Genomic DNA, 25,184 nt, shown 5'->3' with positions numbered 1-25,184 from the left:
TATTCAAAATGTATTCATAATAAAAACCTGATTGTAAGAACAAACATATTTATTGTGTCAAGTTCGGTAGGCCCCACTCATGAAACACAAGCAGAATGAATGCGTGTAAAACATTTGGATTTTCAAAATGTTAGTTGGTACAGGAAAAAAAATATATTTTTGGCAAACTAATGCATTGCTCTTTTTTTTGTAGCTTAGGTTTCATTAGTGGATAACTTTGGGCAAAATGCAGTGTTTACTACTGTCAGTTTTTATCCAGCTGACCAATCAATGGAGGGGGCATTTAATCATTCTACCAATGATTACCATCCTACTGGACAACAATGGAGAAGTTAATATTGCTGGTCACTGCCCTTTTATATTCAGTAATACTCTTCAAAATGAGATCCTACTAATACATTACTGCCATGGATATTCTAAATCATAGCAATCAAAGTTAAACTAAAAAAAATGTTGCGCCACCGAAGCGTTCTTAAGCGCCATCCGCTGGCCAGTTTCAGTAGAGGCCCTGGCATTTTCCCAGCTGGCTAAAAATGCTTGTGTGGGCACACGTTAATCGAATATTTATTGTTAGGCTTATTGGTCCTTTTTTTGCATTCATGCAATATACTGGAGCCAAACCTAAAAAGGAGTCCAGAAGATTTGACTTTGTTCATTATGCTAATTGTGAATGAGGCTGCACACGCCACGTTCACCAATGACTGGCACACATTTAACTAGCAAACCTGATGTTTACAAAGTGTTGAATCCAGAGGAGTGTTCTCAGGAAGGTTTGTTTTACATGCAAATTACTCTGAATAGTAATAGATTTAAGCAAGTTTCACAAACAAGGCAAAATGTGTTTATTGTAAATGCACTATTCTTATTCATCTCTGCTGTACTGCATCGTTCTTTTAACCCCTGATAACACACAGTCCCATCTGACTCCGTTTAGGGTTGAGCAACGTCTACTAATCTGGCATCAGATCATGTCCACAGTGAAACGTAATGGACGACGAGATCAGTAGGGGGTATCTGTGAACCAGTATTCGGAAAGGAACGAACACATTCAATAAAGGGACATAGTCAGCCGCTTGCTAGAGGTAGCCTGTTGCATTACAGTACATAAAGCTCCACACAAACAAAGGAGCAGGGCTTGACATTAACGTCTTTGATCACCAGCCACTGTGGCTAGTGGTTTTACAAACTTACTAGCCATTCAGCATTTTACCTGGCCACAATTTTGCTGTTGGGAAATGTTTTATATAACTAAAGTTTCTATTAGAGGTCGACCGATATTGGTTTTTACCGATACCGATAGCTAGGTTGGACCACACTGGCCGATACCGATTAATTAACCCATAGTTTTTGAAAATGGATACTGAAAGGCAACCGTTTAAAAAAAAAAAAAAAAAGTACTAAACCATAATTTGTAAAGTAATAAAAATATTAATTATATATTGATCATTAAAGTTATTTCATAGTTCATTAATGTTAACCAAATAAACTTCAAAATGTAACAATATATCAGTAAATGTTGAAATGAACAGACTCTAACAAGGAACAACACTTCTATTCTACAGCTTTCGTCAATCTCAGTTGATGTTACAAATGGGCTCATTGTAAAGGAGTGGGAATCTTCACATTTTAACAATATGTAAGATTGCAGTTTCTATGCTTTTGGTTTATATTTGGAATCTCTGTATGTCAGTACTGCCATCATAAAAAAAAGAGATTCAATTTAATTACATTTTATATCAAATTTATTTTGTGCAAAATTTACTTTATTATATAAGCAGGCTACTTTTTAAAACAATTACTTAAGATAAGTATCTGAAATTTAAGTATCAGAAAGTTTCAGACAATAGTTATTGTTTTTTCTTTTTCGTTTGATTATTACTGATGAGATCATAGACAGTGGCTGCTTTAACGGGCTTCAATGAATGCACAGATCTATTGCGATATATCAGATGTTTTGTCCTGCTCTGAAAACATAACTGACTGTGTGTACTGTACATCAGTTCCGTATAAAAGTATTCAAAAATACAAGTGCATTTAACCGCATCCGCAATCAAGCTTTTTAGGAAGAACAAACACAAAGAGCAAGTGAAAGTCTGTCAGTGCATCTAATAGTGCTGCGTTACAAACGGCAGAAATTAAGGCATAAAGTAAAACACTGTCTTATAGTGCAAATTCTGTGCGATGAAACCCGCCGTGTCTCTAGCTCACACACCTGCCATATGCGGGGAAAACACAAGCTCACTGAAGAGAGGATTGCGACGCGTCGGAGAATCCATTTTTCAGCCACCCTTAATGAAACCAGGCAAAGGTGCAGCGCTACGTGGACAACTCGCAGGCATCTCACTCACACACACACACACACACACACACACACACACACACACACACACACACACACAACGTGTCGTGTGTAGTTCAATGTGAAGCCTAAAACAGTTAATTTAATCTCCAAACGGGCAAATGTTTACTTCAAGAATGATCAAAAAAGTGGCAAAGATTAGTTTAAACAGATCAAACGGAAAGAGAAAGTGATCTATATTGTTGTAGATATTTAAGATTTTTTTTTAAATATTTAAATTTGTTTAAATATTTGTTTGTGTTTTGTTTCAGTTCTGTTTATTACGAAAGAAGTTTGTGTAATTTGTAAATGTCATAAAGGACGTGGTATGAATTGGACGGCAATACGCCGGGAGAACTGGAGAGGGTCAGACACAATTTGACCACTTCGTACGTTTGTGGAAAATCCCTTCTTAAACGAATTTCGTTTTGTATAATTTTTTTCATCTTAATACATACATATTTTTGTTGATCAGTTATTAAAATCAAGAACAAGGAAAACTGGCATTGTGAAATAAAGTGCGCAACCACCATGCTTCAGCGGCCTGACGAAAAGGCTCAAACTTCAATTATAGCTCTATATGAAGCTTACAGACTTTATTAGAGCTACAGAAATACAAATGTTTCGCTTAAATGCACAATACTCAATCTTCCAGCCCAGGGTCAAGTCTTTATGAACATGAACAAAGATGTAATGTAAAACTATGAATGAGGCGCTGTGGCGCAGCAGGATTTCTGTCGGCTAAATGAACACAGTTTGCTTTCTCACATCACGTCTTTAAATCTACAACTTTGCTCGCTAACAATATGACCAGCTTGATATAAACCAATGCAAATAAATGGTAACAATCCTGACATTAAGCATTGGTGTCGGACTTAGCCTCTCATACTCTATGACAGCGGAGCGGAGCGTGAGCCGCTTCAGCAAAGAACGCAACCCGGAAAAAGTATCGGCATGGATTTTTGCCGATAACCGATAGTTCCACCAATCAACTATCGGTGCCGATTAATCGGCAAAACCGATACATTGGTCGACCTCTAGTTTCTATGTGCTAAAATTCAAACCTTTTTTGCCTATTTAAAGGGCATTTTTTTCCCTAACTGTATTAAATGCATGTGTCATCTTTCAAAACCGATCTATCCACTGCAGAAAAAAACAGAAATGTTGGGGAAAAAAAAAAAAAAAAAAAAAAAAAAGCAAAGATAAACTTTTAAATATGAAAGTAAACCGCCAATAGTGACTGAGGCATGACTCAATGACTTATTCATTAGGACAAATGATTCGTTTAGACGCTTCATTCATGAATCAATCAACTAAGTGCCTGTCTTTATGAATGGGCCACTGAATCACTGACTCAAATGATTCATTCAGAAACGCAGAATCATTCAATAATGAAACACCGCTGTATGTTGCTCAGAGATGCGTGACTGTTCTGCCGTGATCTTTGTTTTGATCTATTTTCATTAACCAAACTGAGCAAAAACAGTCAACACTGACAATATTGTACCAACATGTATATTAACTACTCATTTGAACTCTTCATCTGGTGTGACCTTGTTACTGTCAATACATTATCAACTAACTGCCGTTTACACCAAATGTAATAAAATCAGAATTATTCTTGCTGAAAAAAAAAAAAAAAAAAAAATCAACCCGCCCAAGTGTCTAGTGGGAGTGACCATGTTACCGGCACTGCTGAAATACAGCTGCATTTGGAGGGTGATAATGTCAAACCCTGGTAAGGAGAGATGACTGATATGATGGAGTGAAATCCTGAGCACCACTGACAAACGTCTAATCTTTTAAAATGTAATGTACGCGTGATCGAAAAAATCTAAACTGAAAGTAAAAAGTCCACGCTCATTCAAAAGCAAGTTCAACGCCCGTATATTAATAGCGGCTCCCTGATGACTGATGTTTATATACTGTATAATTACCCAACAATGTAACTGTGAGAGAATGTATTGAAATTAGGGTTGGGCTGATAGACGTCACGATGTTGAGGCGGTAGGCAGCCAGTGTAAGGGAGGCAGCATGTCATTTAAACAGGGTTCACACAAACCACTCAGCAGACTGAGGAGTCTCTTCACAGACTCACCTCTGAGAAAACCACAGCACACTGGACTGGACTAACCCTTCTGCTGGACTGACAACACTCTACGATTCTAAGGTACCGTTTTAGAGTACAGTGCAAAGTGACTCCAGACGGCTCTTCTAGTTTAAGTTCATTGTAAATATGTGACCCTGGACCACAAAACCAGTCATAAGGTTAAATTTGACAAAACTGAGATGTATGCATCATATGAAAACTCAATAAGCAAGCTTTCTATTGATGTATAGTCTGTTAGGATAGGACAATATTTGGCAGAGATACATCTATTTGAAAATCTGGAATCTGAGGGTGCAAAAAAATCAAAATGCTGAGAAAATCACCTTTAAAGTTGTCCAAATTAGGTTCTTAACAATGCATATTACTAATCAAAAATTACATTTTGATACATTTACAGTAGGAATTTTACAAAAAATCTTCATGGAATATGATCTTTACTTAATTTCCTAATGATTTTTGGCATAAAAGAAAGATCAATAATTTTGACCCATACAATGTATTTTTGGCTATTGCTACAAATATACCCCAGCGACTTAAGACTGGTTTTGTGCTCCAGGGTCACATATAAGAAAATACAGCATTCTTATTTAACTCATTTCTCTTAGTTTTGGTCGTAACTCACACCACCATTAGACTGATTACAAACTAATGATGCTGGTACTTACACCCAGGTTTTCCAGCAGCAGCTGCATGATTTCGTCACAGTAAGGCAGGATGTTGGCCATCAGAGCTCGACACAGATCACACACCAGCCCCACCGCTGCCAGACACACCTGAGGGACAAATACAGCACACACTTCAGATCCATGGGGTCTCATCTGATGGCTCTTTCACCATAATTCACTAGCAGGTTATTATGCTCTAGTTAAGAAGTTCAAGGTTATACTACATTATAGCGATCAGATTATTTTAACATGTAGATATACAGATCGTTTGGTTTGAGCTGTCGAGTCCCGCAATATCCAGTGTGGCCACAGGCGACCGCAGGGTCGGCACACCCCGGGTGAAGTAGACTCTGATTCTCTATGACGATATAAAATCCTGAACTGCTTGAGCTCACAGCAGCAGGAGGAACATCATCAACAAACACCAGCTCTCTCCCCAGCATTACCTGATATTCGGCATAATTCTTCAGTCCGATAACCAGGAAAGGCTTGAAGGCCTCCATGTACTTCAAGAAATCACTGCCCAAAACTGGAGAGGGAATAAATGAGGTTGATTTGATTCATCTAGTAGACATTCAGTCATAAGAAACATTGTCAAGACATTGAAAGATGCTTGTCAACTCTCAGATTCTGAATGACTTCATGTGCAAGTTATTTCAGTCCTAATGTATCTGTTGTTCTAGCACAAGGAAGATATATTTGAATCTATCGCACATATAAAAGCATGGGGAATCAAATGATCAAAAAACATTTTCAGATGGATTTTACACTGGCCACTTGCAGCAGTGTGTTTGTCTCTCACTCTTTGTATAAATAGCTATTCTTGTTTGATAATACGAATGTGATAAATTCACTATTAATAATGCAATATGTATATAATATTAATATAATCTTCCAAAAATGACTTCACCGCAAAGTCACAGCCATCAACCGTACATCTTTTGAAGGCTTCTGGGTAGAGGAGTGAGTTACTTTAGGGTGAGAATCTCACCTTATATTTTTACTGTAGCACTATTAAAAATATTGCATTAAGATGCACTTTGGTGTGTAAAGACAAGAGTACCTGTATTAACTGAACTTCAGACACACTGCATGTTGATATCAGACATGAAGATGTTGCATGTATTCATCCAGCAATCATACTGCACCTTCATACCAGGGGTAAGCAGGGCGTACAGAACCATGCAAACATTGTGGACATAAAGCCCCTCACCTTCCACCAAAGTGCTGACGGCCATGAGCGCATCCTCCTGAACGCCTCCAGAGCCGGCGGTGCTCTGAAACATGCGCAGCAGAGACGCCATCACCACGTCTGAGATCTGTAGCGCATCCTGATGCTGCACCTTCCTCAACACGTTCTGGTGACAGACGAGACACAGATGAGCACACACACACACACACAGACACACAGACACACACACACGCACACACACACACACACACACGAGCGGTAAAGGGTCTGACCTGCAGGGTGGCACACAGCAGAGACTGTAGGTCGTTGAACTGGATCCTGTCTGATGTACTCTGGATATGAGACTAGAAAAGAGACAGATCAAATCAACAAAACTAGCATCCTGACACACAGCACCATTCATTGCATTCATTCTTAAAAAGCCAGTGAGTCTAAACATGATTCTTGAATTCAGGAATCAAATCTTTTAGTCTATGCCATATTCAATTAAGCTGGGAATGACTTATAATAATTGCAATAAGTTCTGTGTGGCTACTTTTCATGAGGAAAAAAAAATGACTTTTAAAGTTGTCAATTGTGAATAAATATGTAACAAATGTGGCTCTGATGCCGGTCAGTGTGGGAACAGATGGCTGTATCTCTGGTGAAATACGTCGTCACTCAGTCCCACTGAACATCATTCCCATTGTGAAGCAGTGTGTCTTCATCTCACCTCCATCTGCAGGACCTGCTGCAGTCGCTCCATGATGACCAGTGTGGTCTTCTGCACCGCTGGGTAGCAGTCCTTCGCACTGTTCTTCACAATCTCCATCAGAGCCTCGTACGCCGCACTCCGCAGGTTATTCTGATGCCCGTCCGGCCTAACAGCAGATAAGAAAATCAAAGACTAATTTACTGGTGGAGCATCAGAATCAGCTCACATCCTCACACTCACATGTCCTGGGTTTATAGCGGTGTCATTTGATTCAAAATTAAACGGGGTACACGTTGGTGGCTCATTCCTTTTTACTCTGGAGATTTTGATGATTATATCTTAAATACGTCACCAAGTATCAACATAATTGGCCCAGTTCTCTATGTGGTATAATAATGTATTCAGTGCTACGCTGAGGGGAGACAGGAGGCACATTGAGATGGCTTCAAGTAATTACACATGCTGCAACAGAGCGAAAAAGAAAACATACATGTGGCGTCTGCCGCTTACAACTTGACTTGCATCATAAACCGTGTTTGTTGTGTGCCTAACTTAAGGTCATTTAAAAAGAAAGACCATTTCCCATTAACTACCTAGATCAGTGGTTCCCAGTCCTGGTGCAGGTTTCTGATGTCCCTCTCATCCTGCACACACATTTGAGGTCTCAGTCTTTACTAATGAGCTGGTGAGTTGAATCAGGTGTGTTTGATTGGGGAGACATCTAAAAATGTGCAGGAATGGGGCTCCAAAACCAGGATTGGGAACCACTGCCCTAGATCCTCTGGCTATTCTGTGCTGCCAGTTTCATAAATGAACTTTACCTTTTTTTTTTACACTTATAAAACATCTCTAAACTAAAACTGAAGTATATAGTCTGTTTGCGCTGCGTGTTTTAAAGCAAAGCGGGTGATTCAGGAAAGCAACAGACACCAGTTTGCCATTATTTTCACAGGCACAGGCACAATGTGTTTTTGTAGAGATGATTACAGCATTTCACTAGATTTGTAAAAAGTTATTTTATTTCACCTAAAACTGGTTATTTTGTCATAAACCTGCATTTTTAGTTTTCACTAAAACTCACTTTCAGCAAAATAACAGTTTCACGGTTTAACTTCAAGTGAAGATATTTAAAGTCCCCCTGAAATCAAAATTAACGTTTTTTGGCTTTTAGTATGAATATATTAGCCTTAAGATTATCTATAGTCTAGTGTTCTTCAAAACGACGACAAAATTCGCGTTTACAAGATATGGGCATTCAAAACTTACATTTTCGTCTGAAAATGGCCCAAAAGTGCATTTTCGGTCGAAAGATTTTTATCACCGAAACAACACGGCCGAAACAGTATGTTGACACAAACGAAAACAGCGGCCTGCACATGCTTGTCTGAAGCAACATGACTCCGGTGTGGACGTATTTCAGTATATCTGAGAAAGACCCACGGATAGCGATTTGCAAAACTTGTAATGCTGAAATTTCAAGAGGGGTGTGTCTGCAGTGATGAGAACAGAGATCGAGACAGATGTAGCTTTCAGTGAGTGAGAAACAATGGCTTTACGTTGGTGTTACGTCACAATATTTTAAAGATATGTCCTTTCTATATACTGTATTTTTATAAATATTTACGTTTTAAACCATGGAGGTGAGCCAATAGATATCACACAAGCAATGTGAAAACTGCGCAATATGTTAAAGCGAAAGTGAAAACTGACAGTGCTTTCAGCATCTGATGTGCATTCTCTCAGAGACAAAGAGAGACGATTATACTTCATATGCTCATATTTAGTTCCCTAATATTTTTCTTGTGCCCTGAACATGGTGGGAAAAAATAAAAAAAAACGTATTTTGTGTAAGGTTTGTTTTTGAAAGTTGGTTCTTGAAATAAATCTCTTAATTTTCATTGATGACTGCAGTTTTATTTAGGGGTTAAGAAAGTCTTAATTATGATTTCAGGTGGTCTTAAATGTGGGACTGAAAGACAAGAATTGCGATGAAACTTCTAAAGGCTATCCATTGAATAAACATGAGCGCTGCACGTTTCAGTCATTTGCTGCGCTGCTTTGTGTAATATTATTCTGAAAGAGCCTCATACTGGAAGAGAAACGCATAGAGTTGTAAATGTGAACTGATGGATCCACAAGATAATGTGTTATAAAAATGTAAACAATTTAAACAAAGGCAGTAAAATATATGTATATGTTATTTAAGTAATATAATATTTGGTTGATAACAATTGTTTAAATAAATATAATTGATTTATTCTTTGAAACTTTAATATTAATTTATGCAATTGCAATGCCTTGATTTTAGTAAGATTAGTACACAGTCATAGTCATAAATGCTAATAATTGGCATAATTCTTTCGGTGTTTCGGTTTTCGGCCTTGGTTTCCTCTTTTTCGGTTTTCGGCTTCGGCCAAGAATTTTCATTTCGGTGCATCCCTAGTTATATTATTTAGTCAATGCAAAGACATTCATATTCCATTCAATTTAGGAGTGAACTGTCAAACTGCCGTTTTAATGTTGAAATGAACTTCTTCCAGGGGTGTGCAATTCTAGACCCCTCTAGACTTGATGTCCACATCTCATAGTTTCCTCAAATCCGGTGGTAAACACTGAAGCGTGGCGGCTGTACATCATCATCACGGTTTACCTGTCTGTGGTCTCCAGCAGTTTCTGGACAATGAGCTCAAAGGAAGAGGACAGGCAGTATGTGCTGGGCTCTTCCTGATCTTCAGCGGCGTCTGTGGCCTCGTATGCCGCTTCAGCCAAACTGGAGAAAGCCTGAAAACAGCATGGGTAAGTCTCATATTACAGCACAACTAACACAGCGATCCATGCCTCTAGAACGTGCTACGAGTCCGAGGCGCTCGTTTCCTATCGCTGAAGTCAAACCAAACACACTATATTGAGTGTTGAACTACTACGCACTATCTAAAATGAAGCATTTGATCATGTACACGGCTGTGGCAAGATCACCAGTGTAAGTACAATACATCTGTATCATGTTTACTGTACTAATATTGAAGTAAACACTCAGCAGTTAAAGATGCCAAGCCTAAGCTGCATTACATCAATGCCAACCGGTTTCATACCCAGCAGACGTTGGAGGCCACGCGGGGTTCGGCCCCGAGACCCTCGATCAGGCACTGCAGGAGAGGGGCCAGATACACCTCGTTGATGGCGGCTTCGGGCAGCAGGTCACAGATGCGTCCTAATGTCCAGGCCGTCGTGTCTCTCACCACCACGCTGGGGTCCTTCATCAGCTCGATGAGAGTGGGCATGGCCTGCGACGACACGCTCAACGTCACACACACGGAACCGCCACACACACACACACACACACACACACACACACACACACGTCATCACTGAGGGAGATTACCTGTATGACCAGCGGCTTGAGCTGATTGAGTTCAGGCCCCTCCAGAATGGAGCCGAAGGCCATGACGGAGGCGTCGCGGTAGCGCCAGTCCGGGTGCTTGATGTGCTCTTTGATGAAGGGCAGCACGTGAGGAACCACGTCATCCTCGCAACACGTGGCCAGAAGCATCAGACACACGCCCGCAGCCTTACACGGGTTCCAGTCGTCATCGTCGTCGTTCTCATCCTTCACAGAGCAAACGTTCACGTCATACAGACTCGACAGTAAGTGTCAAATAGATGATTTTGAAAGATTAAACTGAGATCAATAATAAAGCTGCTGGTCAACAGTTTACAAAGAAGCAGTTTTCTATCAGCAAACTCATGTCACTTTTGATTTGTCACTCAAATCTATTGCTGTTGTTAGAATGACTAGGTTCTAAGGCGATGAAGTGCGTGCGGTGGGTGAAGGAGACTCGAGGTCTTAGTTCCTCAGTGTGAGAAGCGCACTGCCAGAGATCTCTTCATTTTAGTTCAATATGCTATTCATTTAGAAGGAAGTTACTGCACTCACATCACATGGCTGGAAATGAGCTTTGAAAAAGCCCGCCAGCTGCCAGTGAGAGACCAGCTTTACCTGTTTGGTGAGCGTCTGCGTCAGAATGGGCACCAGGTACTGCAGAGCTCCTTTAGCGTAAAACTTGCTGGTGTGCTCTGGAGGACGGCCCTGTTCAGAGGCCTGAAGACAGAAAACATCAAAGACTGATCAGGAACGACAGCGCTTGCAGACCGGAGATGATGTGACGGATGTGTCGTGCATCACCTCAGTGGCTTCAATGGCCAGATCCATTTCCTCATCGCAGACGTTGGACCAGAACTCAATTCCCTGCAAGGCCACTTCATCGATGTCACTCTTCATGGCCTCTATTGTGATCTGAACACAGAACAGCAGGTAAGAACACATCTCTGACATCCATCCACTCGCTGTGCTAGAGATCAACTCCATACATTACATGAACTCTACAAAACCCACTGTCAACTTTGGTTTAAAGTGACAGTTCACCCAAAAACTGCCAACATTTACTCAAGTTGTTCTAAACCCGTATGAGCTTCTTCTGTGCAACAAGAGATATTTTGAAGAATGTGGGTAACCAAAAAGTTGCTGGTCCACACTGACTTCCAGTATTTTCCCCATGCTATTCTATAAAATGTCTTCTTTCGGATATTTTGGTTTCTTTTTGAGGAGTATCTGGATAATGAATCTCTGGTCTGGTATGTCAGTCTGATACAGAATGGATTAAAATCCCATTAATAGCAGTCATCTCAACTTCAGGAACGATCTTTTCATATTGAGGCAGTCACGAAGGAAACTCTGAAGCGTGCACATGGTTAAACACCAGAGAGAACACAGCAGGCGTGAGGATGTTGAACATCAGTCAATACTGACGCTCATCTGAGAACTTACAGCAAACAGCGCCGGGCCCATGTACGTCTCCATATACTGGTAATACAACGACATGATCTTCACCAGATTCTGTAGCGCAGCCACTCTCACCTACAGCAGGGCAAAACCACACTCATATCAGTACAAATATTCATTCTGGATACTTGATGTCCACAGCAGACACGAGTCTTAAAACGAGACGCACCCTGGTGTCTGGACACTGTGTGGCTTCACAAACGACTTGCATGATGAAGTGTCTTTCCGTCTGGAGAAAGAGAAAGCATTAGATCTAGCGGCTGAACCGCAGAGGGCCGTTATCATCGGTGTCAGAGTAACCGGCAGTACCTCCTTATCAAAGTTGGCTTTGGTGAACTCCAGCGAGTTGAGGAGCGCGTTCGTAGCGGCGAGTTTGACGTTGTTGCTGGGCTCCTCCTTCCTCATGCCCTGGATGATGGCCGTCAGGATCTGGTTGGCGTTGTCCTGAAGGTGCTCGGGGTCCTGACAAACCGTTTACAAGACAAGTTAAACACGGAACACACAGCGGCAAGTGAGCGAGCGTCGGACTGAGGACTCACAATGTCCTGGCAGATGTATCCGATGGCCTCCAGCGTGGACTCCTTCATGTGCTCTGTGCTGCTGGGGTCCGTGACGTTGGCCACCAGCTGAGGGATGAGCTCCGGCCACTGATTGACGGGGATCTCTGCGCACGCGATACCAGCCACGCACTGAGAGGCCGAGCTGGGCCGATAGGTCTCCGTTCCCAGAGTCTGCAGCACCTGCACAGATACAGCAGAGCACAACTCGATCACAAAACATCAGCACCCCTAACCCTAACCCTAAGGTGGCAAAGATCCTCTAAAGCTTATCTTATGAACGCTACGGAGCGCATCGTTGTTCTACTTTGGCCATTTTGCCTGAAACGTATGACTGTATTGTTTATTTGAATAGAGCAGTATCAGAATCAGACAAAGATCACCATGGTTGGGTCGCAACAGCAGTTTGTACATTTTTACATTTACCAATAGAAATTGAAATAAGATGATGGTACAGGTATTCTCTATGAATGAACATACATATGCAAACGACACAAACTATTTTAATAAAAGTCAGCAAACACCCATTCAAAAAAAGTGCCAATTCTTATTTTATGGTTTTATTTGACATGCATACAGAACTGTGTATTTTAGATTATTAGTGGCTAACCAACACAAACCAAACACACAATGTTCTTACTCTTAAAATGTAAACAAGTTTAAAACCGAACATCATGTTTAAAGTCATCTAGGTAAATTATTAGTATTTTATGTAATTAAACCAACCTGCTATTTTATTCCAAAAATCACTCCTGTTCAGAGACTTTAGTGAATATTTAGTTTAGACATAGTTATGTTTCAGTTCAATGGTGCAACGCTAAAGTATTTAATGCACAAGTAACCTAATGCCCCTTTACGTCAAAACTAGGCTGTAATTTATGGCCCCTGCAGTATTACACATCAAATAAAACCCAGTGACATTCAGGATAATAAACTAAATTAAAACTAAAACGCATACCACAACTTAAATGATTTATAAAAAAAGAATGGCTTTCGAATTTCGTTTCAAAAACGCTGTTTTTGTCAACTCAACATTAATATGAAGATGCAATTCAATCAATTAAACCAGAGAAAACTATAAAGTTTATTTTTTATTGATTTGTAATGTGTAAATGGAGAAATGCAGCACACGTAAATAAATTGTTCTCATTTGCAAACGTACCAATAGGACTTGAAGCCTGATTAAAACAAAGCAAGGCTGCGTTTCCCAAAAGCCTATGTAGATCACTGCCACCGACTGGCTCTACCATCAACTCCTGATGCTTCTGAGAAATGCAGCCCAATTCAGTGAATGACTTTAGTCTGCTAAATCACACTCGCGGACATCCCTGCATTCCTGTTTTAGTATAACGAACAATTTTATTTACATTACTACATTGGTATATTTACTGATTTTAAAGATTAAAGGGTTTATGAACTCACTCTAATTAAAACTACACTTTTAAACTTGCAGAAACTGTGTACTTCATTCTAGAATAGATAAACAGCATGAATTAGTTTGAGATCTTAAAAACCACTGCCTTGGATTAGAGAACTGTGCAGCCACCCTGATGCTGGTCCGAGCTCACCGTTAGCCGTCTCTGTACTACGGGTTATTTACGCCGCGAAACACCCGCCAGACGCACTCCACATCGGCAACGCGACAATCAGACCTCGCCACTCGAGGCGAGCCGACACGTATCGGCCGCACTGACGGAAGGGGGTTCTTACGTAGTTTTTGATCTCTCGGCGGGCGCTGGAGTCGATGGCCAGCCATCTCTGCTGGTACTGTGTCTTTACGTCTGGATCCTTCGACGTCAGAGAGTTTTTGACCTGCAGACCGGCGGCGACTCTGGCCACCTGCGTGTTCCCGGGATTGGCCAACACCTTGGACAGCTCCACCAGGAAGGTCGGCTGAAACGAAGAGAGACCACAGATTTAGGTGAACCCACCAGAACCGGAGACACAAGCCACAGCACTGAGGTTTCTCTCTAGCGTTCACCTCCGCAAAACTAGAAATAGGTGCAGCATGCAAAAGGAGTGAAATGGCTTGGCTAGCATTCAAATGTGTCTGTACTCGATCTCAACACAGCGGCCAGGGTCTCATTCGGCATCACACTGCAGTCACTGTAGAGGACAGGGAGGTTGATGCAGATAATCTACAACCAACCCCTCCGCTCCACAGACAGCAGCTGGCACCGACTGGACAGCTGAGTTTGGTTTTGGACACAATCAGGACAAGAGAGAGAAAGTGAAAGCGAGATGAAGAGCAGACATATGCAGATGGATGAGTGTGGAGTTGCTTTATCACCAGGTTCTCGATGGCCGCCTGCTCCAGAAACTTCTGCGCCGCCTCCAGCTCATTCCGATCTGAAAATCAATCACAGCCATGAATGAACATTTCTGAGGAATGACGAATGACACGCGTGACCGTCCCGGCATTCCTCTCCCGCCAAACGCGGCTCCGCAAACTCACGCATCTCGTGTTAAACCGCAGCGATCGTTTCGAGCCACACATGCCGAGATGAGCTCTCCATTCCGCCTCACAGCCCTCCACTAAACTCCTGATCCCATATGTCAGCATTTCACACGTGTTAAAGAGCCAAAGACATCGCGAAAACTAACATCAGCCCTCAACTCTGAAACTTTCTGAAGCCGATAGCAGAGGATGACTGAGTGCTAGCCATGCTAACACCTAGCCACTTCCTGACTAGCATGCTAACCCTGCTAATAAGTTTACCAGCCCTAACTCCGCGCGACAAACCGAGCGGGCTGAGAACACGCGCGGACAGTTGACGCAGAGCTCTGTGTTATTAGATGTCCGCACATAATCACATTATCTGTCCGCGGGAGACTGTCAGCGCACAGGCCGGCAAATGCTTTCGAACGTAACGCAAGCACGCGCGCCACATTGACGGATGGTGCGCGCGTTTGCGGCTCGCGTCGACGGTCTGAAGAATTAAAACGCATCTCTGTGTGTTTGTGCAACTGTTCACGCAGCATGCCAGGAGCGTCGCGCGGCCTTCGCGGAGTTAGCCGCCCGCTAACGCACACAAACGCTAAACTGCCGTCAGTTCAATCTCAATCACACGCATGAAAACTACAGACTTCATGTGAATCAAATGTGTGAGTGCGCGCGGCTCGCCTACCTGGAGACACGGTTTTCTCGAGGATTGTGATCAGCTCCATCCTGACGCGCGCAAACGCGACGAGATCCGCAGTGACAGGAGACAGGAACGAGTGGAATCGGTCGTGAAGAGTCAGAATCGCGTCCACGCCTAATAACGAAGACGAGCAGTTCTCGCGGTTAACCGCTTCTCATCAGCCGCTGTCGCGAGGAAAAGGCCGCGCGGAACTCCCGCCCGCGGAACGATATCACGCGCTGACGTCAGAGGCTCCGCCCATCAGCGTCATGACGCACACGGCGTCAGCGTCTCTCAGTCCGCTTCCTTCCGAGCATCACGCACAGACTCAGCACCTGCTGCCTAGGCCTAGTCTAGATCTAGATAGCACCTTTGACATCTGACTCAGCGGTTGAGAAAATCCATTTTTTATAGCTGTAGTTATCAGGACATTGGCTGCTTCAATATCATTGTCTTAGTATTTGTGTTACCTATTATTTTGCTACCTCCAGCACACAAGAGCACTAGATGTACACCAGCAACACTGAGGGTCAGTCCTGCTCTAATCCCAGATATAGACCTGCCTAGATAACATTTTTTTGGGGCTCGGGACAAAAGGTCACACATATACTTTCATAACTGAGAAAACACATTCATCTCACCTCACTAGTAGACAAATCACCTCAATGAACCAGGAAAAGGTTAGGAAAGAATACAGCTTGAAGTGTGGTGTTTGACTCTGTCCCAAATGACGCCGTAAGGGCCTGTTCACTCAGAATACAATGCAGGCGAGTGGGATAGAAAAAAATAACACACACATGCATTTATAACTCAGACCACACTCATGTAACTGTTGGCCAAGGTTGTAGTCCTGATGGTTACTGATAATAGCGGTGTTTGTCTGTCGGGATCTGGTCTCAGAGCGGCAGAAGAGCACATGGAGGCACATAGTGAACACAGAGAGAGCACCCTTCCTCTGAAACAAACGGGACACCTGCGGTCTGCTGACTTCATCTGGTGAAGTGTGCCATTTGTGGCAGAGCCTATGAATTATTAGGAGCACACTTGAGCTGGAGGATCACGTTACTGTCTGTTCCTGGATCAGTCCGAGTCACAGCAGAACCGGTTCAGCGCTTAGACTCTGGATCCTCACAGGCTGCCATCGGATCAGTCCGACTCACAAATCAATCATTCTGTGCCATTCCTGATTCAACCTTGAGAATCAGCACTAACGAATCGATCGACACCTGTGGGCTCATAGGGCAGGTCACGATGTTTACCCTGTGAAATATTATGCTTTTAAACATATTGAAGCAATAGTTCCTCAAAAATTAAAATGAAAAATTAAATAAAAGGGCAAGACACATTTACTGCATTTAGCTCTTATGTAACTGGAACATGTGTGTCCTGCCCTGTTATTTGCATTTAAACCACACTGATAGACTTTCCTCCACTTCTCCTTAAGGACTGTACAGTGATATGAAGGAATAGACATTTCAGAGATCATCATATTCAAAACCAACACACAGACTCATGCACTTTTTGTTTATCTGTTAGGCCCAAATACCAGCTTACTAAAACTTTGTAATTGATAGTGAAATTGCACTGTTTTTGCAGACGCTAAACGCATATCAACACCACTGATTGGTTAATTTGCCTAAAATCCAAACCCAGTCATCACATCACTGATGGATCTCTGTAGGCAGCGTATGATATCCCACAGTTCTGTGTGTTTGTGGCAGCTCAGCGGAAGGAAAGAAAATGGCATCTGAGAGTTGTAAAATGACTTTCTATTATTTTCTGTCAAAGTTCCCTCTTCCTGCCAAAACAACCTGAGCTTCTTTTTAAGTGATGTATTGTCAAGCATGGTGACCCATACTTAAAACTGGTGCTCTGCATTTAACCCATCCAAGTGCACACACACACACACGTTTGTTTTTGTGAATTGTGGGGACATTGCATAGACGTAATGGTTTTTATACTGTACAAACGATATTTGCTATCACCCTACACCTTACCTACACCTAAACCTAGCCCTCACAGGAGACTGTGCATATCTTTACATTCTCAAAAAAACGTATTCTGTATGATTTATAAGCCTTTTGAAAAGTGGGGACATGGGCAATGTCCTCATAAGTCACCCTCTCCTTGTAATACCTATGTCATACCCATGTTATTACACACATTTGTGTCCTGATATGTCACAAAAACAAGGTACGCACACACACACACACACACACACACACACACACACACACACACACACACACACACACACACACTGTGCATATCTTTACATTCTCAAAAAAACGTATTCTGTATGATTTATAAGCCTTTTGAAAAGTGGGGACATGGGCAATGTCCTCATAAGTCACCCTCTCCTTGTAATAGCTATGTCATACCCATGTTATTACACAAATTTGTGTCCTGATATGTCACAAAAACAAGGTACGCACACGCACACGCACACGCACACGCACACGCACACGCACACACACACACACACATGCACACCAGTGAGAAGTGAACAAACACACACACTGTGAACACACACCCGGAGCAGTGGGCAGCCATAGATCCAGCGCCCAGGGAGCAACAGGGCTCAAGGGCGCCTCAGTCATGGTACTGAAGGTGGAAAGAGCGCCGGTCATTCACCATCTCCACCTTTAATTGCGGCCGGTGTGGGAATCGAACTGACAACCTTTTACAAAGCCGACTCTCTAACCATTAGGCCATGACTGTCTTTTGGTTGCATTCTTTTACTGCAGTAACATTTTAAAATCAGAAATCTTCGAGAAAACGACTTTTTCAAAGATGTTTTTTTCTGTTTATACTGTACCGTGAGGTGGATAAGCAAAAAGAAATGGGATTTTTTTTAATCTGGCAGTGCAAACAGAGCATATAACTGTGAGGCAGCAACACAAACCAAGACGTTTCGGCGATCATCCACACGCGCGTCTGATTTCATCCCGTGTTTGTTCATTTTGATCCGGTTCTGAGCGACCGGTGATGATCGGAGCGTCCTGACGCAGAGGCACATGATCGTCCAGGTCAGATAAAACATTTTATTGTTGCTGTTGTTTTTTTTTAAAGACAATCTGCTGTTGTAGTTTACACTAATCTTAAAATGTAGGCATTCAAGTCAATATTTTATTTAACATAATTCATATTGCAGTCATCGTGAACAACTGGGATTTCAATATACACAACAGAATTGTAACATCGTACGCAACCATTCCTAACCCTACGTCAATCCTCCTGGAGAAAATCCAATCCCACCCATTCCCAACCAGGAAAACTATAGCAAAACATCATAAGTCTCCCAAGCTCACAACAGCCCAATTAGCAGACGGATCCTGTCGGTCTCGTGTTAGCCGGTCTCCGGGTTCGACGGGTTATCAATTTGTCAGCGCTATCGGAATTGGTCGAATACTATACACGTCCTTTTTGGAGTTTTTTGTCTTTGTCGTTGCGAACGTAAAAATTAATGACTACTAAACGGAGTTGAATACGTGCGACTCGAGGCAGATTTGGCTTCGTCGCCGAAGCCCGAACGAATTCGGTCCTCGAGCCTCGGTAATGGAATAGGAGCGTAATGATCTGGGTGTCTGTCGAACGGTCTGCCCGTCTCGCTCTCTGTGAGTGGGAGGATAAGTTAGCATGTGAATCTCAGCAAAAATAAACAGTGGGTACCAGCATAGTGGCAAAATACGACTGAATCCTCTGAGCAACAATCACTGACCGGCCTTTCCGAGCCCGTTCCTCAATCCCCACCCGCTGCGGAAACCCTCCCCGTCCTGCGTGCGGTCAGTGTGTCGGTCAGTGCGTCTCAGCGCATGTAAACGATAAATGCATTCTGGGATGTAAGGGCCGGCGGGCGCGGGACTATTTCAGACAGCGCTCGAAGTAGGTGGCGCCCACGTAGCCGCCCCGCAGCGACCGCTGGACGTTCTGCTCGAAGAGCCGCCGGTTCGTCTGCAGGACCTCTGCCGCCTCTTTGTTCAGGGGATCTTCAGGGTTTGGCTCCTGGAGGAGAGACACATGACAGCAGTGAGCGATTCAGAACGGCCCTCGCTAGGGTACTGCAGCTTCCTGACGTTTGCCGTGTGCATATTCTCACGCTGGAACCGTTATGTGTGAATACGAACACCGCTCACCGCCAGGAAACGCTGAGAACATACATCAGAACAATGCTGGGGGTTCTGATGACCTAAACACTTGAGGAGAGCTGGACTTACGAGGAACAGATACTGTAGTCCGTATATGATGGAGTTAATCGTCAACACTGGCTTCCAGTCTTCTCTGAAATACAAAGAGTGAAGTTCTTCTTCAGTTTCTGGATCATAACCTGATAATTCATTACAAGACTAGAGAAGACAATTCAACCATGTTCCAACCAACTTTCTATCATTTATCCACGTGATACTCTGGTTTCATTCTGTCATCATCAGGGTATAGGTCTGTAGAGGACAAGCGTCAGTGGTCCAGATTAGTGGTTCTGTTGTCTTTGGTTGGGTGTTCCTATCTAATGGCAGTGATGTGTAGATGTTGATGGATTATGAAATGTTTCACGTGAAAGACTCTGGAGAAAGCCAGTGCTGCTTTAACACCAGTTTACAGGATTTTAAACTAAGCCAAGCTCAATTTCAAACATTTCGGCCTGGTTTCACAGACGGGCCTTAGACTAAGCCAAGATTAGGCCATCGTTCAATTAGGACAATAAAGTCATTTTTATATACGTGCCTTTAAAAAAAAAACATTACTGGTGGGCATCTTGAGGCAAAACAAAGCCACTATTATATTTTAAGATCAGTGAGTGCAAGTTTCTGTCAGTTTAAACAGGTCAGACTTAAATTTTAGGATAGGACTAGGCTTAAGCCCTGTCTGTGAAACCGGGGGTTAATGTCCTATTGATGGGGCAGCTGCTTCTTTGCTCTTATTTTACACAGACTTTAACAATTACTTGAAAACACTTGGCTTATATTAGTAAGACTAGTATTACTTTTTAAGAATATCAAGAACTGTAACATTTCCCTGGAACTTAAAATTGATATTGTAAAAACCTTGCTTTCATCAAGAATAACTAGAAGCAGCTGCTCTCAGGAGTCCTGCACCCATATTCACAAAACATTTGATCTTAGCAGAGTTCTCCTAAATAGCAGTGAAGGTTTTTATCTAAGTGTTTTCTCTTAAACCTATTCCCAAAGCTGCTGAGACAAACTTTTTCTCAGGAGTAGAGAGAAGACTTAAACTGAGAGTGAGGGGCGGGGTTGAGCTCATTGCTCTGGATGATGTCAGCATGCTCATTAACTATGCACACAGTGATTGGCGGATAGGGGAGGGGTCTCTGTCAGAGATTTGTTCAAAGGAATATTGTAGAGTGTGGTGTTATGTTGCCATACTCAAATATAGAAGTGTCACTAATTAAACAAGTATATGTTCAACTGATTGTCAGCCTCTTAATGTGTGCTTCTCATAAGCAATTAGCGGATATGCATATAAACAGCCTTTTAATTAACAGAATATAATAGAATAGAATAGATTAGTAGAATAAAAGAAAACCAAACTGGACGCAATAACAGCTGTTACTTCTTGCCTATTTGTTAATGAAAACAAGAATATAATCAGAATATTTAGAGATAAACTCCAAAACCAAAGGCAATACCCTTTGAAAAGCTTGTAATCGTCAAAAGTTTCTAAAATGTTTACGTTCCGAGGCAGATTGCTGGAGACAGCCGTTTCGGGATAGTTTGTGGCTTGGTCTTAGTGACTTAGGAGCCATCTTTACTACACCTAACATTTCACAGATCTAGGAGCTAGTTTTAGGGCTAAAACACTTTGTGAAATAAAAATGTATTAAATCCTAAACTTAGGACTGACATGCCCATTATTTGTAAGATTTTCTCCTAAATCGGTGAGTTATGAGCTGTTAAGATTTTTTATGAATACGGGCCCTGAACTGTTAATCACATCAGCACTGATCCACTGCCATTAGAGTCATCCGTCTGATACAGCACTGACAGAACCAATCCTAGCTATTATATCACAACACCCAAAGTTAAAGACAGGACATGTGTAAGAGTGTACAATACCTCAATATATTTAGACAGACGTTGCCTTCGAGGTCGATGTTGGGGTGATAGACCATCGTTTCACATTTTACTTTCGGGGGGTCGTGAGGGTATCCCTGTCCTACCTGAAAGGAAAACACACCTGACCTTTAATCGCTGTTCCCTGATTATCTCACAAGCTTTTAAAAGATCATTTGCAATCACTAGAACTAGTTAGTCTTAGGACAAGGACCTTCTTTTAAAGCAAAAATAATGCCATAAACATGTCAGCTGATGGAGCATTTCAATACTGCTGAAAATGACAATTCAAGAAATAAACAAAACGTACAAAACAAACAAAAGAATTAGTAAGATAAAAAGCTAGTTCAAGAAATTACATGAAATTAAAGAAAATGTGCACAGGTTGGCTAAAAAAAAAAAATTACACTGATGGTGCGGATGTGCTTTACTGCAGAAAAATGTAGTCATCTAATGTAACATACTACAGCAAACAAGAGCCTAGTGTCAGTGTATGATGTGTGTGATCTGTCACAGGTCTTTAGTTGAGCGGCTGTTTACCTTAAAACTGAAGACAAATTTCCCCCCTTTATAGAAACCCTGCAAAAGAACAATACAGAAGATGATCGATGCTCATGGAACACATCAGACTCCACACATGACAGTAACACGCTGCTATAAGAGGACAGGCATGAGCAAAACACATGTGTGTGGCTGCTGGGACGCCTGATAAAGTGTAATCATAAGAGCATCAGAAACACAGCTTCAGCAGCACGACTGATCCGTGCGCTCAACTCATTCCTACACGCAAACACTCAACACTACGCCGGATCAGCGATCACACAGAGCAGACCTCGTCCGGTGAGATGATGAGCTTGAAGTTGAGCAGGTCGTCCTGGTCCGGGAACACGATCTCACACGTCTTTGGGAGGTTCAGCTCATTGATGTCTGACACAGAAAAACAACAACAACGTTACTTTCACTTTCACACTGACATGATGGTATGCACTCGCCCATTGACAAACCACAGAGTATGAATTATGAAGGGTTCCACCCATGGGTGAGTTATGATTATTCAATAAATCTGATCTTACAGCTCAAGACACACAAAATATATCCGTTTCTGTTGTGACATTTTTCCTCAAGCAAACACTAACCAGAGACTAGAGCTTTCTTTAGCCTATCTATAAGCTTCATTCAATAAAACAATTTAGCAAAACTACGATTTCCTCTCCATTGGCCGTGGGTCTGGGCTGTTCTCCACAATTAATCAATCAATTTATCCTTATCTGTAACTGTTAGAAAGTCATGTTTTTCCATTCTGTGAGCCTCTTCACAGACGTGGTGCGCATATAAAAGCTTTCTCAAGCCAACCCGATTAAAGGTGCAGCACGTAACATTAACAGCTAGTGGGCAGTCCAAATCTCAAATATTGGAGAGAATTGCTTTTAGATGGATGTTTTAAGCTTTTTAGGTTGGGTAGAATCTGCGATCTCTGAGCCAGTTCATTTGCTGGCTTCCACGACTACGATACGCTGCGTTTTCCACCAACTGGCAACCCAGGGTGTCTAAATACTATTGGTTAAACTGTCAGTGGGTGGAGTCACAAAACCAGAACAAGAACAGACGTTCAGACATGGAATCTGATCTGTATATCTGTATATCACGATTAAAATGCGCGCAGCCCAAACCAACAGTGACTCGATCTGAATAATGACACTATTGGGCTTTTCAAAACTTTCAGAAAAATACAGGTAAATTCAGAGTAATTTGTGCATTAAAAATATTTTCAAACTGAATTGTAAACAAATTTGTTATTCCTGAACGCATTGCTCCAGCATCAGCATCTGTCCATCCACACTGGTTTTCCCAGCACAGCACTCCAGATGAGTTTAACCTCAATATCTGAGAGATCACGGAGCTATATGAGCAAACTAACTCACCAAACTCTGTCCCTCCATTCAAAGTGCATTCCACCAAAGCTTTAACGCTTTAAAAAGTTCAGAAAACATGCTGAAAGTAATCCACACTTTGAAGATATATGTGAACACATTTAATTTAGGCTTTTCTTCAGAAATAAACTCACTAAACATGATCAAAGCGCACCGGCTCTCGTGTGTCAAACAGCAGACTGAACTCGTGTGTGATGAGCTCAATGTTTAATGCGAAGAAAAGCCTAAATTAAATCTGTTCATCCTATCAAACCATTGTGTGTCTTCAGAAAACCATCCAATTCATATGGATGTGTTTAAAAAAAGACTTTATGTACTTTTTGAGACGTTGACATGGAATGAACTTTGAACGGAGGGACAGAAATCTCCCGGGTTTCATTCAAATGCCCTCGATTTGTGTTCTGGAGATAAACGAAGGGGTGAGTAAATGATGATTTCTGGGTCACTATCCCTTCAACTTATTTTACCGCTTGAGTCATTTGTGACAGCGGTGTCCTTAATCGTAACTGTCTTCTGTTCCAGAACCTGGTGAGCAGGTTTATTCCAGTCATCTCTTCATTTCTGTAACAAACCAGAACTGAGTCCAGCAGGATCAGAAAGATCACATAAACATGTGTTGACCCTCACTGCTCACAAACGGACAAACGGAAGACTTTCACACAGAAGTCTAAAGAGCCCAAAGCAGATGTTTGAGATGCGGGTCCACATCTGTGCAGGTCTGATGTTAAAAGCAGGCGGACTCAGAGTCCTTATGAGCTCCACATCAAACTCTAGGCCTCAATGTTATGACTGTGATTGGAACTCGTTAGTTTGCTCTGACAAAAAACGAGTGTTTCTCCGGTGATGTCCGACTTTAGACAGGAGCTTCGCTTCCTGTGACGGCTCTGAAGTGTTCAAACATCGAGTATATAATCATAATAATGATGATGATGATGATGATGATAAAGCAGCGCAGACTAACTCAAGAGTGCGCTAGATGTTAGCGCGGAGGCTAATGCTACTTTCGCTCTCCTCCTCGACTTGGCATTTTTACGAGAACGTGTCTTTAATCAGACTGTCCCGAGAGCACGAGCGAGCTGTACCGAGTGTCAGTGTGTGTGTATGTGATAAATGAAGGTTTGTGGTGGTGTGGAGGGTGTTGTTTTGATGGTCGTACCCTTCTGTATCCGCAGCTGGGCCGCGCTCGCTTTCTTTCCGCCGACTCCGGCTCTCGTTCCTCCGGCAGACTCCTCGTCCTTCTTCTGCTGCTTCAGCGAGAAAAGCTTGATCATCTTCACTCTGTTCTGTGCTAAGAACAAGCCTAAGCGAATCTACCCCTGATATGACGACGATGATGTGTGTTTTACAGGTAACTGGGGTGCGTGATGTGTTTTACAGCAGCAGTAGAGGGAGCCTGCCTGTGTGTGTGTGTGTGTGTGTGTGTGTGTGTGTGTGTGTTAGCTGCTAATGTTAGCCGCACACTCAGTCTGTTCACACTTACTCCAACTACACTCTAGCAACTGCCTCGAGTCTAGCTCAAACCAGACAAAACTAGCAAACCACCTTAGTCTAGTTTTTATTATTATTATTGCCGTTTATTATCATCATTATTATTATTATTATTTATATTAATTTAAAAACACATGTCTCTCTCTGTTTCTCTTTTTTTACTGATCTCTCTGAAGCAT

General features: G+C 42.2%; 2 protein-coding genes and 1 non-coding gene across 3 annotated transcripts; all 3 read right to left on the bottom strand.

The window, feature by feature from the left end:
• Positions 1 to 5,071: 5,071 nt before the first annotated feature.
• Positions 5,072 to 15,724, bottom strand: kpnb1 (karyopherin (importin) beta 1). The gene is made up of 17 exons (XM_073844110.1): positions 15,525 to 15,724; positions 14,687 to 14,745; positions 14,107 to 14,289; positions 12,379 to 12,579; positions 12,149 to 12,301; positions 12,009 to 12,068; positions 11,825 to 11,914; positions 11,183 to 11,293; positions 10,997 to 11,098; positions 10,382 to 10,606; positions 10,092 to 10,283; positions 9,650 to 9,780; positions 7,018 to 7,165; positions 6,578 to 6,649; positions 6,327 to 6,471; positions 5,560 to 5,642; positions 5,072 to 5,221 (listed from the first exon to the last, which is right to left on the bottom strand). Exons 1-17 carry the CDS (start codon positions 15,562 to 15,564, stop codon positions 5,087 to 5,089), a joined length of 2,130 nt encoding a protein of 709 aa, XP_073700211.1. The 5' UTR covers positions 15,565 to 15,724; the 3' UTR covers positions 5,072 to 5,086.
• LOC141339453 (small nucleolar RNA SNORA79) lies at positions 5,390 to 5,530 on the bottom strand. The gene has a single exon (XR_012356042.1). It is a non-coding gene; the product is annotated as a small nucleolar RNA SNORA79 (small nucleolar RNA).
• Positions 15,725 to 18,548: 2,824 nt separating the features above from the next.
• ube2m (ubiquitin conjugating enzyme E2 M) lies at positions 18,549 to 24,947 on the bottom strand. Its single transcript, XM_073844162.1, has 6 exons — positions 24,674 to 24,947; positions 22,419 to 22,513; positions 22,127 to 22,165; positions 21,590 to 21,693; positions 19,736 to 19,799; positions 18,549 to 19,523 (listed from the first exon to the last, which is right to left on the bottom strand). The coding sequence occupies exons 1-6, from the start codon at positions 24,786 to 24,788 to the stop codon at positions 19,383 to 19,385; spliced, it is 558 nt and encodes a 185-aa protein (XP_073700263.1). The 5' UTR covers positions 24,789 to 24,947; the 3' UTR covers positions 18,549 to 19,382.
• Positions 24,948 to 25,184: the final 237 nt, after the last annotated feature.

This window comes from Garra rufa, chromosome 7, assembly GCF_049309525.1.
Source record: "Garra rufa chromosome 7, GarRuf1.0, whole genome shotgun sequence".
NCBI lineage: Eukaryota > Metazoa > Chordata > Actinopteri > Cypriniformes > Cyprinidae > Garra > Garra rufa.
The sequence above is the reverse complement of the archived record's forward strand: the minus strand, read 5'-3'. Positions and strand labels throughout refer to the sequence as shown.

Coding starts and splice junctions, on each gene's coding strand:
- kpnb1 (XM_073844110.1), bottom strand. CDS start 15,564: ATGGAGCTGATCACAATCCTCGAGAAAACCGTGTCTCCAG. Junction 10,607..10,996: donor CGCAGACGCTCACCAAACAG/GTAAAGCTGGTC, acceptor TGCTCTGTGAAG/GATGAGAACGACGACGATGA. Junction 6,650..7,017: donor AGCAGGTCCTGCAGATGGAG/GTGAGATGAAGA, acceptor TCTCTTTTCTAG/TCTCATATCCAGAGTACATC.
- ube2m (XM_073844162.1), bottom strand. CDS start 24,788: ATGATCAAGCTTTTCTCGCTGAAGCAGCAGAAGAAGGACGAGGAGTCT. Junction 22,166..22,418: donor TCATCATCTCACCGGACGAG/GTCTGCTCTGTG, acceptor GTTCTTTTGCAG/GGTTTCTATAAAGGGGGGAA. Junction 21,694..22,126: donor AATTTGTCTTCAGTTTTAAG/GTAAACAGCCGC, acceptor TTTTCCTTTCAG/GTAGGACAGGGATACCCTCA.